At 32.5% G+C, this 12310-nt stretch overlaps 1 protein-coding gene across 5 annotated transcripts; it reads right to left on the minus strand.

The window, feature by feature from the left end:
• Window positions 1–316: 316 nt before the first annotated feature.
• On the minus strand, window positions 317–12282 carry LOC116344964 (serine/threonine-protein kinase 10). 5 transcript variants are annotated; one of them, XM_031773826.1, is made up of 18 exons: window positions 12258–12282; window positions 10421–10690; window positions 9849–10308; window positions 9553–9751; window positions 9009–9463; window positions 8749–8790; window positions 8356–8431; window positions 8098–8285; window positions 7774–7977; window positions 6959–7689; window positions 6611–6872; window positions 6017–6538; window positions 5704–5949; window positions 5451–5605; window positions 5186–5354; window positions 5010–5116; window positions 4777–4909; window positions 2515–4136 (listed from the first exon to the last, which is right to left on the minus strand). In XM_031773826.1, exons 3-18 carry the CDS (start codon window positions 10170–10172, stop codon window positions 3129–3131), a joined length of 4821 nt encoding a protein of 1606 aa, XP_031629686.1. In that variant the 5' UTR covers window positions 10173–10308; window positions 10421–10690; window positions 12258–12282; the 3' UTR covers window positions 2515–3128. The 5 variants fall into 5 exon arrangements, with proteins under 5 accessions (XP_031629688.1, XP_031629689.1, XP_031629686.1 ...); XM_031773825.1 differs by lacking the exon at window positions 12258–12282 and adding an exon at window positions 10998–11150; XM_031773828.1 differs by lacking the exons at window positions 2515–4136; window positions 12258–12282 and adding an exon at window positions 317–1382.
• Window positions 12283–12310: the final 28 nt, after the last annotated feature.

A 12310-nucleotide genomic window follows, 5' to 3' on the forward strand; every position in this document is an offset into this window, starting at 1 on the left:
ACATTTATATCGAAGTCCTATGGATGAAATCAATCAAATTCACATTTTTTTATGTAGCTAATGAAGCAAAAAGTCCACATCATACAAAAGCTTCACCAAATAATAAATTACCATTTATGCACAAGCCGAATAAAGTTTTCTCATTTCATTCATTTGTAGACTTATTTTGATCAGCATTTTGTTTTATTCGTTTTATTTTTTACATCCTATTTTATTAAATAAAGAAGAAAATCATTTTCTGTTATAAATGATGCATAAACTGTAGATAATAATATTAATAATAATAATTTCAACAACAATTTCACTTCAAAATTGCTCACTATAAGCAATCGATTCAATTTTTTCAATATATCAATATATATCATAAGACCATTTATTATCTATAGATTTTGTTCAATTTCATTCAGCTCTTATTCTAGATTCGAATTCAAGATGAATGTCTCGGCTCATGTTTGCTCGTTTTAAGAATTTGTATTCATCCTTAAATTATTTCGCATGGACGTAGCTGTATTCGTTGTCTTGGAATCTAACTAAAAATTATGTTCATCGTCATTGTGTATTAGGCTTTTATTTTCAAACATTAAAATGCCGAATATCATGTCGAATGCCAAAATTTATTTCATTTCTTACAGTAGAACTATCTCAAGCTTCGATAAAAAAAAATTGAATACCGCTTTACTAAAACGGAGTGTGTTGGTTGTTTTATTTTTCTTTATCTAAAATTTAGTCTCATTCAGAATCGATATGTTGAAAGGTCTCACAAACAGATACGATAGATCAATTTTCTATTTTATTTTATCATTTTTAAGCACAAAAAACATAATGCATATAAAATATATAAAATTAAATGTATATATATATAGATTTTTGTAAATCGGAAAGACATTTTCTTACTACTGCTTTCATCTGTCCGCGTATGGACATATACTTTTTGATTTCTTTTTTCTTTTCTCTCTTGATTTGAATGCGCTTTATTTGTTTTTCTTTATTCTAAAATAAAATGTTCAACAATTTGTTTTTTGAGCTTGAGCTATATTAATTAGACTATGCATTCTTTCGTTGCATCTATTTCCATTAGAACAAGAAGGCATAATACAAATTGCGATACGACTGTGTTTTTTTGTAATATTCTTTCGTTTTAAATTTATTATTTGCATTGTTCTAATTTATTAACTATTTGTGTCGTTGTTCGGTAATGAATTGGTTGCAAATGATTTGCTATTAGTCTTCGAGAATCATCAACCTTCCGAGTCTGATGATAAACTGCTTCGCGTTGATCCAGCCAATTCGCGTGATGATTCAGCTCCACCACCGCAAATCATACCCGCACGATACAATGCATCCATTTCTTCAATTTGCTGATTAAAAGTCTCTTCTAGGCGCTATTTATCGAGAGAAAAGAAATCGAATTAATATCCAATTTTAATTTGTTTGCTATGCAATTGGCACAAATTGATGATTCATTTACATGTATAGAAAAAAATAAATTGATTTAAAGACGAATTCAAATTAAAATATAAACTAAAATCTAAAGACCATTTTTAATCCGACACCATCTATGCAAGAAACAAATGAATTGTGCACAAACGATTTTAAAAGAAATGTACAAATACAATTTCAAATGTTTCGATCATTGAACAAATGAAATCATGATAAATATCATGATGTGTGCATTTGAAAAATAAAAAAATATCCGTTCACCAAAAATGTTCCCTAAAACATACATATCTATAATGCAAAACAACACATAAGACAAACGAACAATCGATGATTGAAACGTTCGAACGAAGTAAAACATAAGCTCCCAATAAATAATAATAATTTTGAAATGATCATAGATTAAGAGCGGCTGAAGATCGTAATGATTTTCTTGAAAGGAGATACATATATGAATTTTTGTGCTTAATTGTATTGATTTCAATCAAAATAATGGCCATCAAATGGGCAGCATCACGATTCCATATCTTAATCTGCTTTCCATCAAAATGATTAAGTATTCTCTTCTAGCTGCTCTTGGTTGATGATAAACAAAATGACAAAACAATGACAACACAAATATAACACAAAACAAATGGCATGATACTCAATCAAATGTATGTGATTACATTCACAAACCTGCTTTTATTCGAATTGTGTTTGTCTGTGATCTTGATCGAACCGTGTGTGTGTTTTTTTTTCGTTTGATTTTCTATTTAACTTTTGCTTATCATATTTACTTAAGTTCACTGATCGTTTGGCTTTAAATTTGGCGTAGGTTTTGCTTATTCGATAGTTGGCTTGGTTAGAGCCGCTGTTCATTTGTTCGTTGGTTATTTTTGGTTGAGTTGATAATCATGTGTTTATCCTTAACAAAATTATTTATGCGCAGGGATTCGAAGTAATCCATTTTATTTTAATATCAAAATATTAATTGGAAGCATTTTTGTATGTCACTTGTGGTGTGATTAAATGGATTTGTAATGGAAATAGCGAAGCCAATGAAGGGATAGGAGGAAATGTGTGCACACAATCAAATGAATCAATGAGTGATACACTTTATTTAGGTACATATAAATATAGCTTATGTGAAGAGAAAAAAAACATAACGAAACCGAAAAATACAACGAAAGCTCGATTAATTGTGACATAAATATATCAACACTAATAATCATTTATTTCCGTTGTGATTCTCTGACTTATTGTTGATGATATTGCATTGAAACGGCCAAAGACCAAAAACAAAAATGATTACGACCAAATAAATAACACTTAAACAAATTATTTTATAATTAAAAAAAAAAAGAATGGTAATATAATAACATCAACGGCAAAAAATATGACTTGGATTTTTCAACAAAAAAACAACAAAAATAGAACGAAAATCATTGATTTAATGAACATTTAAATGAATTTGTGCATTAATGAATCGTGTTTTTTTTTCATCTGTTTGTTAAATAATAATAATAATAATAAGCGTAATGAAAGTGATTTACAAAAAAGAAGTAATTATACAATGGCGATAAATGGAAGATCGGGCTCAGCACGCATTTATGTTTCATCATATTTTGATTCAAATTTTAAACAGAAGTATAGAAGAAACAGAAAAGAAATTTTTTTAACAAGAAAGTGAATGACAATAATCAAATGAATCATTTTTGTGGATTTATAACGGTGGAATGATTTAGTGTGACACGTGGTAATTTGAATTTGGTCATATTTTCTAAGCTCAATTGGCCACCGCCAAAACCACCGGTGCTTTGACCAAATTGATTGCCCGATTGAGGCGGTGGTCTGCGCTGAAATGTGCTTATGGATTTCGACATTTCCAATGATGATTCAACTAAATTGATATCATTTATGGGTGTCATAGTGCATAATGGTGACATTGCACGATTGGACGATGAACGATATGCATTATGCGATGCGTGCACTTTTTGTGGATTTGTTTTAATGAGCGTCATATAGCCTTCGGCATTGTATGCTTCCATTGATTGTGTACGTGTATTTTTAAAGTCACTCGGTTTTGTTGTATAAATATTGGGCTTTAAAATTCGCACCGGACGTCCCAATGAATGACAAAATATTGATCGATCCTCGGTTGATTCACGCAGTTGAATATCATTCAATGAACGTATACTATTTGATTTGTATCCATCATCCGATTTTGTGTTGACATTATGCTCATCAATTGAATCGGTCGACTGTGTATTTCGATCGTTTGAATATAGACTGAGATTGCCATTTGATAAAAGTGTGCTCGAAGCGCAATCGGCAAATGTTAGTGTCGTTGATGAGTTCATAGTAATTTTAGTGATTGCAGATGTCGACGATGTGTGTCGTCCACTATCATTATCATCATCATCATCCACGTTACTATTGCTGTTATTGCTACTGAATTTAATTGGATTACGACTTAAATCTGGCACCGAACCATGGAATGTGTTCCGTGAATTTTTAGAAATATTTAAAAATGTTCGTGAACGCGATAAGCTTCCAAAAATGCTGCCATGCAAACGATTTGCCCGAAGGCTTGACAGCGATAAATTACGTAAATGTGGTGGTACGATTATTTCACCATCAAAAATTGAACGATCTTCAACTGGACCATGTTTTTGTTCATAAGCGTCGATCATTTCATTTAGCAAGCTATTTAACTTCTGAAAATATTTAAGTAAACAAGTATACAAATAAAAGAAGATAAATTATTTCTTTTGTTATTTATAGTTTTCAAATTGGTTTTTTGTATGTGTTCTGCGGTCGTTTTGCCCACCAATAGCACGGCAAAATGAGAGAGAATAAGTTAGTCAGCTATATTCATGTAAGTTGGTGGAAAAAGCGAAAAACGGACAACAACTTGCTAATTGATTAAGCTGATTTGCATTTCATGCATTATTTCTACTTTAAAACGAGGGTTAGATTTAAAAAAAAAAACGTCAAACTAAATAATTCAAAATAATTTTGGTTATAACACTGGAACGTTGATTTGAATTCGTAGTCAAAAACGAAAAAAAAAATCCTCCAAAATTTATTGAAGGTGCTTGAAAATAAAATAAAAATAGAATCTGTACAGTAAGAAAAAAATATCTATCAAAATAATATTTACAGGGTATTTTCAATTGAAAGTAAATTTCCCGGACATTTTTTCTTTGAAAATATAATAGTAAAATTTCCTTCCAAGCGGACTAATCTACTAAGTTCTAATAATCTTCCTACACAGAGTTGCAGCGTTGTTGCAACAAATGACTTCTAATCGAATTAAATCTTATAAAAAGGAAACATTTTAGTAAAAAAAAATACCTGTTTTCTTGGATGTAATTGACTCTTCCATTCACGCAACTCTCGCTGCAACGCTTCATCACATTCCCGTAGTTTGGCTGTTTCGTGTTCGAGCAATGCTTTACGCTTTTCATTTTGCAATTGTTCAAGTTCACTATTCAAATTTAAATGATGATTTATTAGTTTTGTTCACATCAGATCGCACATTTATTTTTGTTTTATTGTTCATCTTTTATGTCTACGCGTATATTTACCGTATTGTTCCTTCGGCTGTTGCACGTAATTCTTCTAATTGTTTCACGTGCTTAATATCAAACCGTTGTTGTTCTTGTGTATATCGTTTCTTTTCTTGTTCTTGGAACTGTATCATATACAAAATAAGTGATTAAATTCCATCATTGTTGTTATTGTTGCAATTTCAATTAATTACCTTCTTCAGTTTTTCACGTTCACCATCTGGATCTAAATTGGTGGATATACGAAGTGACTCTCTGAACATCATGTCACGTGCTTTTCTTTCAGCTCGAATTCTCTTCGGAAGTGCACGTCGTTCAACAGTCTGTCGTTTAAGCAGCTCTTCTTCTTTTCGCTGCAGCATGCTGTAAAGAAAAGAATTAAAAAAAAACAACGGTAAAAATGGCAATTTCAAAATAATTTCCGTGTTGAGTGATAATATCGATTACGATTTATCTTACCGTTTCACCTGATCCAGTTCTTTTTCATGTCGAACGATCATTTGATGGCGTTGCATAAAGCACATATCCTTTACATGACGTTTGGATAATTGATGCTTTTCATGGATTTGTTTTTCTTCGAGTTCCCATAACATTGCTTCTCTCGTTCGCATTGCCTTCATCAATAAAGAAAAACAAAAACGATTTTGATTTGAATCGAAATAAAAAAAAAATGTCGGTCGTACTTATAACACAGAAAATCACTTAAAATTACCGTTTGTTTTTGTTGTAGGAAGTTTTTGTCAATGGTGGCCAAGCGATCACGATGCTTTTCGCTAAGTCTGCGTAAGGCAAGTTCATGACTTTCGGAAAGTGACTGAAGGAATGCGCGTTCCTTATCCTCGTGTTGAATATCCATCAAACCTCTTCGCTTTCGGAATTCATCTTTTCGGCGATCCTTTGGTTGCAGGTCAATCTCTTGCTTTAGAAGGCGAATCTCTTGCTTCAAACTATCCCGGAACTACATTACAAATAATAAAAATGATAAACCAAAATTGAAACCAGATACATTTATTTCTGAAACGTACCTGTTTTAGATCTCGCTCTTGTTCGGCACGAATCTTTTTCGATGTTGCCCTCAGGTCAGCCTCTTGTTGTTGTTCGGTTTTTTCAACAAGTTGGCGGTGCTGTCGTGCCAACGCGTCCATATCGGCTTCATATGTTCGTTCGAGCGCAATACGCTCTTGATCAAAACGACGTTCTTGTTGCTCTTTGCTTGCTTGTTCCTTGATTTGCAAGTCCAAAAATTGTTTTTTCTCTTGTTTTTGTAACATTTTTAATTCACGCAATTCTTGCTTACGGAAAATATGATCATCATACATTTTACCATTTTCATCGTCGCCATAGATCACTTTGCTAGTTGTCGTTGTCACTTGTACACCATCAATTTCAAATTTACGTGTTCGCTTTCTTGTCTTCTTCTTCAAATTTCGCATTTCAATCTCTTCTTTTGAACGTTCCGGTTTTGTTCGTCGAATGATTACCGAATCATCGTGTGCTTCTTGATTACAACTTTCGTGACTATTTGTACTCTCGGCATCACTACGATGCTGTTGAAAAGAATAAAAAAAAACGAAAACAATGAAAAATTTCAAAGAAGCCGGCATGCAAACAAAACTTACAATATTTTGATTCTGATGCAATGATCCAGGGAAAATTTCCTTGTCGCTTGATCGTATTGAACCACATTCGCTTTGTGCTCGCGAATCCATCGAACCGACTGAACTGTCTGGAGATATTTTTGGTTTTGTTTTCTTTTTATTTATGATAATGCTAACATCATCATCGCGTTGACCGATTTGTCCATTTGGTTTTTGGCGATTTTTCTGAACAGAACTATGCTTTTCACCACTATCAAATGAATCCGGAGTATACACGCCGTTCCTGTGTAGTAAACATATTATTAATAATTTTGCCTTCAAATGCATGGTGCAAAAAAAAATTATAAACAAAATGAAAATAAATATTACGTGTCACTGGTGACAGATGCATTTATACTGCTATTCGATTGACGCAGCGGTGTTTTAACATTTGATGAGTCTTTTACTCGAATTTCTTCACCGACGGTAACCACAGATACGTGACTCGTATCAAGATTTTTATTGGACTTATTTGGTTCGCTATCCGATAATGTTGATTCATCCTCATTGTTCACAATGAACACTTCACTTTCGTCCAATTTTCGGGCCCGAGGATGCTGTTGCTGTCGATTTGGTGTATATGGTGTTGGCGATACTGGTGTTGATATTGAGTCACCGATGATTATCGTACTCTGGCCACTTTGTTTGCCAAATCGTGATGAACTACATTCTAAGCTATCCAATGATGGATAGTCGTCATCAGTTGATGATTCATTTAGCGGATGTGACTTATTTGTTTCATTTGAAACGATAAACACTTCATTTCCTGATGATGATTTTGCTTGTGGTGCTAACGGCTTTGGCGTCACACTATTGTCTATTATGACTGGTGGATGGCTTGTTGTAACAACTGTAACTTGACTTACATTACTTGCCAAACTATTGGACAAATCAGGTAGATCAGCGTTTATTGTTATCGTCGATGTGTTAACCGATGTTTCTTTATTTGAAACGGTTGCTGTGGCAGAAGACACTGAAATTCCACTACTATTTGATGTGCTAGAAGTTGTTGAGTCTGAGTTTCGTACTGAAATAACTTTTGTTGAGTCAGTTCGTTCGATCTACATGAAAAAAAAAAAAACAATGTTTTCACAAAAATGAAAATAAATTCACCATTCAGAATAAAAAATCCAACAAATGATTACCTCTGATTGGCTTGAAGAATCGTCTGATGTTGTGCTCTTCGGTGAATCGGTAATTTGTTTTTGATTTGGCTTTTTGTCACTTTCTTCGGCGGCATTTGTTTCGGAAGCAAGCTTCTCTTCAGCAGATTCCTTTGGTTCAGTCGAAACAACTGAATTTGGCAATGATGGAGGCAATGGTGCTGGCCCTTTCTCTTTTTTCACAACCTTTTGAGTTTGAAGAAAATTGTTAAATTTTAGCTTCAACATTTAGCTTTTAACGAGAGCATATATTCTATGGTAAAATGAATTTTGATTTTATTTTTAATGGAATGTGATGATACGTACAATTGGTGCTTTGCGATCATTTTCGCCTTCTTTTTCAGATTCATTTGAATTTTCTCGTTGTAAAGTTTTGACTTCAGCAGTTGGTTGTGCTTGTGGTTGAGGTGATTTACTATCGTTTGCGGTGGCCACTGGAGCAGATTCTTTCAAATCGCGTGATGTCTTTGTTGCTGCTGTGGGGGTGTCTGGAACTAAGACAAACGACATTTTACTTATTTCACATTTTCCATTTCAATAGACATTCAAAGTGTATAAACTTACGCTTGTCCGTATCTTGGCTTTGAAGTGATGACGAATCTTCATCCAAGTCGATTGGAAGTGTTGAGTTGCGGGTTTCCTGAAATATGCAATGAACAAAAAGGCATTAAAATTTATATTTATCTTTATTTTATCAGTTATTAAGTGTGCACCAGGGTGTTGTCTACGAAATAAAATGTTTTGATTAAGAGTTGCTATAAAAATGATAAAAATTAATTAACACGCAGTTGAAAAGTAATTTCGAAACGTAAGACAAAATTGGATACAAGCACGAGGGTTACAAGAACACAAAAATTGGTTCTAGCCTATATTTTCGTTATGAACAAAAGCCAGACTAGTTGAACAAAAATCATTTCATTTGTCATTCAAAATCAGCTAGTCTGACAACTTACCAACCCTCTGATATAGAGATCTACGTTTCGCCTGCCTTTTCGCTTTCTACATAAATTGCATTTTGCATGTTTTTTTTTGTTATTGTTTATGTTAGTATTGTGCAAGTGTTTGCAATTGTTTGATTTGATATTTTTTTTTTAAAGCAGCGTGAAAAGTTGACAAGATAATGATTTATCAGTTAGTAATTGTGAAATATAAGATGTGTGTAAATGTGCGATATATTGAAATTCGAAGTAAATGTTTGTAAATTTATGGAATCGTACCTCAACTTCTTCGTCGACCACTTCTTCTTCAACCACTTCGGCTTTGTATTCCAAGAGTAAGTCTTTGATTGGCTTTGAATCTAATGGACCACTGATGAATGGCAATGAAAGTAGAACATCAGTGGACGGTCGTTGTTGTGGATCTTTGATTAATGATTTTGCCAGAAATTCATTAAAATCTTTTGACCATTTTGATGGTTGATCTAATTTGGGTGGTTCGCTTTTTTGAATTTTCAATAAAACGCGCATCGGTGACATTTCACTGTTCGGCGGCTCCATTTGAGCAAATTCAATCAATGTTATACCAAGTGACCAAATATCAACTTTATAATCGTATGGATTATCTCGAAATGTTTCGCACAGCACAAGTTCCGGCGCCATCCAATACGGCGTACCAATAAATGTGTCATGTTTTTGTAACGTATGTTTATTCTTTGCCGAAACACCAAAATCGGCTGCAAATTTAAATCGAAATATTAATAACTTACAAATTCAATAAAAATGGAAAAAGGAATAGCAAAAAATAATGAGAACAAGAATTTACCTAATTTGACACCACCTTCCATTGTTAAAAGTACATTACCAGCCTTTAAATCTCTATGAATTACTTTATTTTTATGTAAAAAGCTAAGACCTTCAGTCATGTGCTTGCACACATATGCTATTTGTAGTTCGGTGAGTGGTTTCTCCAGCTCAACCATAATACTATCTAAGGCACCACCATTACAGTATTCAATTAACATCTGTAAATTAAAAAAAAAAAAACAACATCAAAATGGAGTCCATTTCAAATATTCATAATTTGAACAAAAATAAAAACTCGCAAATCTATCAACTTACCCATAGTTTGTCGTCCACTGAGAATGCCTCATACAGTTCGACAATATTTGGATGTTTGATTTCGGATAAAATATCTATTTCAACCATATGATCGCTTAAGTTTTCCTCATCTTCAAGCGTACACATTTTTGCGGCGGCCAAATTACCGGTTTCTTTGTGCTGTGCTTTGTACACTTTACCAAATGCACCATCACCCAGCTCACCAATCATCTCCCAATATTCTGTTGGATCACAATCCATACGAATGTTATTGTATATGCGCTTCTTTTTTGTTTCTCCACCGCCCAGGTGGAGTACTTTCTTCAGATTATTTAAAAAAGACATTTTTTCGTATTTTCTATCACTTTTTTCTTCGTTTTCTTTTTCTTCTTCTTCTTCTTATCTTTTTGCTAAAGTTTATCTTGCTGTACTAGAATCTATGCTATGGTATTTTGTTTGTCATCTCTTGGTCATCAGACATCTAAATATAGTAGCATCCAAATGTGACGTACGACAGAGAAAATGAGAATGACATAGAAAAATAAGTAATATATGAACAATTTTTTTTTCTCTAAATAAGTCTATGACGTTACCTGCTGGCTATGTTTTGAAATGTGATGACCCATGTGTGCACTGTAGTATTTAAACTTTCAAGGTAGGATTATGACGAATCTTTGAATGTCGTACAACATTTTCTCTGGAATTATCGAATGTTAATTTTCAGGTAGCCAATTAATTTTTCCCCTTTTAAGATTTTATCAATAAACGTTCAATGAAAACAATTATTGAAACTAATGATGGTATAATTATACATAAATTCGTTCATTCCAATATTGACCGATTGACAGTTTGTTCCGGAAAACCTGTTTTTTTCGTAAACACAAATAAAGTCGCATCAATTGAAATGTTGTAATTCGTAACAATAATTTTTTTTAAAACATGTGATATCGTTAATGGAAAAGAAAACATATTTAAAATGTCGGCAATTTGGTTCGTATTTAACATAATGGATAATTTCATTAAAAAATTTCAAATGACTCAGTGCAGCCGATGGCCACCTAATTACACTGAATTGTCAACTATTCCAATTCAAGCCATAAAATGATTCGGAAACGATTAGCACAGTTTAGTAAATTGTATAAAAGTTAGCAAATTCAACATTGTTGTCACCCCCATTTTCAATCCAATTGATATAAGCCAATATTCAGCTGATTGAGTTTGATTGCATGTATTTATTAATTTGTAAAAAATAAAATCGTTGAATTTTGTTGAAAATGTCTCATTGCATTTAAAAATAATTTCCGATTTATGCGGATATAATTTAAACGGTTGACATGCTATTTAGAATTCGAAAAACACTAGAACAAACGTAAAAATGAACAGGCCAGTGGCTGCCCTATCCGTGGCCTGGTCAAAAGACGGAGTTTTTCACTTCACATTTGAAATTCATTCGAACTATTTATGGAACTTATTTTTAAAATAATAAAAATTCAAATTATGGGAAAAAAACGTGTATTTGAACCGAATTTCAAACGATAGCGCCAATATTATTTTTATAGAAGTGAAAAAATTCTACGTAATATTTGATTTTGTTTTGCAAATATTTTCATGTTGAGGGCGTGTTCTATGTATTGCTTCAAATACCAATTCGAAAAAGTGGTATGCAGAAAAAAAAACAATATAATCAAATTAATTCATACATTGACACGTTTGTGCACATCATATTAACCTGTGTTGATGTCTTATACATTCATAAGTTTGCGTGATTGAAACAAAAATTGGAAATAATTATGAAAACTAATATGTATTGAACGGTATTGAACGAAGTATGAAAAAAAAAAGTGACACGCACTCTTACATTATAATCAACATCAAAATCTTGCATTTATATAAGATTGTTCATAAAATAAAAACGCAATGCAGACGAAGGCGATGAGCAAATGGAGAGGTAGAGAAACGATACGTCGAATATATGTACACATCTATATATGAAATACACATCAACCATTTTAAAAGAGATGACTGGTGAATTAGTCTTATGCACTGCTTCGTGTATGCATACGTACATGCATACGTATATGCTGTATACATTCATATAAATATACACTGAGAAAAAATAAATGTTACTTCTCAGAAAGCAAAAAAAAAAAAATTGCATACATCGAAAGATAATGATATGAGTTATTTGAAAATTGTTTGATTTTTTTGTTCACTTAATTTGGTGGTGGCCCATCATATTTCAATAATGACATTACTATTTGCAAAAGATTCGAAGAATTGAATTTCACACTTAAATAATGCTGTTGCAATTGTTGTTGCGTTTACTGGAGATGTTAGTTTATGCACATTGATGTTTCAACCAGATACAATTTAGCACTCATTTGCCATTGAAAAAAAGAACGAAATTATAACACAGTCTTTCGTATTTACCAATGTTATTTATCTTTTTTTTTTTTTTTTTTTTTGGTTGGTTGTATTTATTG

Source organism: Contarinia nasturtii, unplaced genomic scaffold (genome assembly GCF_009176525.2).
Source record: "Contarinia nasturtii isolate CC-2019 unplaced genomic scaffold, AAFC_CNas_1.1 Cnas_scaffold_1240, whole genome shotgun sequence".
Taxonomy (NCBI): Eukaryota; Metazoa; Arthropoda; class Insecta; order Diptera; family Cecidomyiidae; genus Contarinia; species Contarinia nasturtii.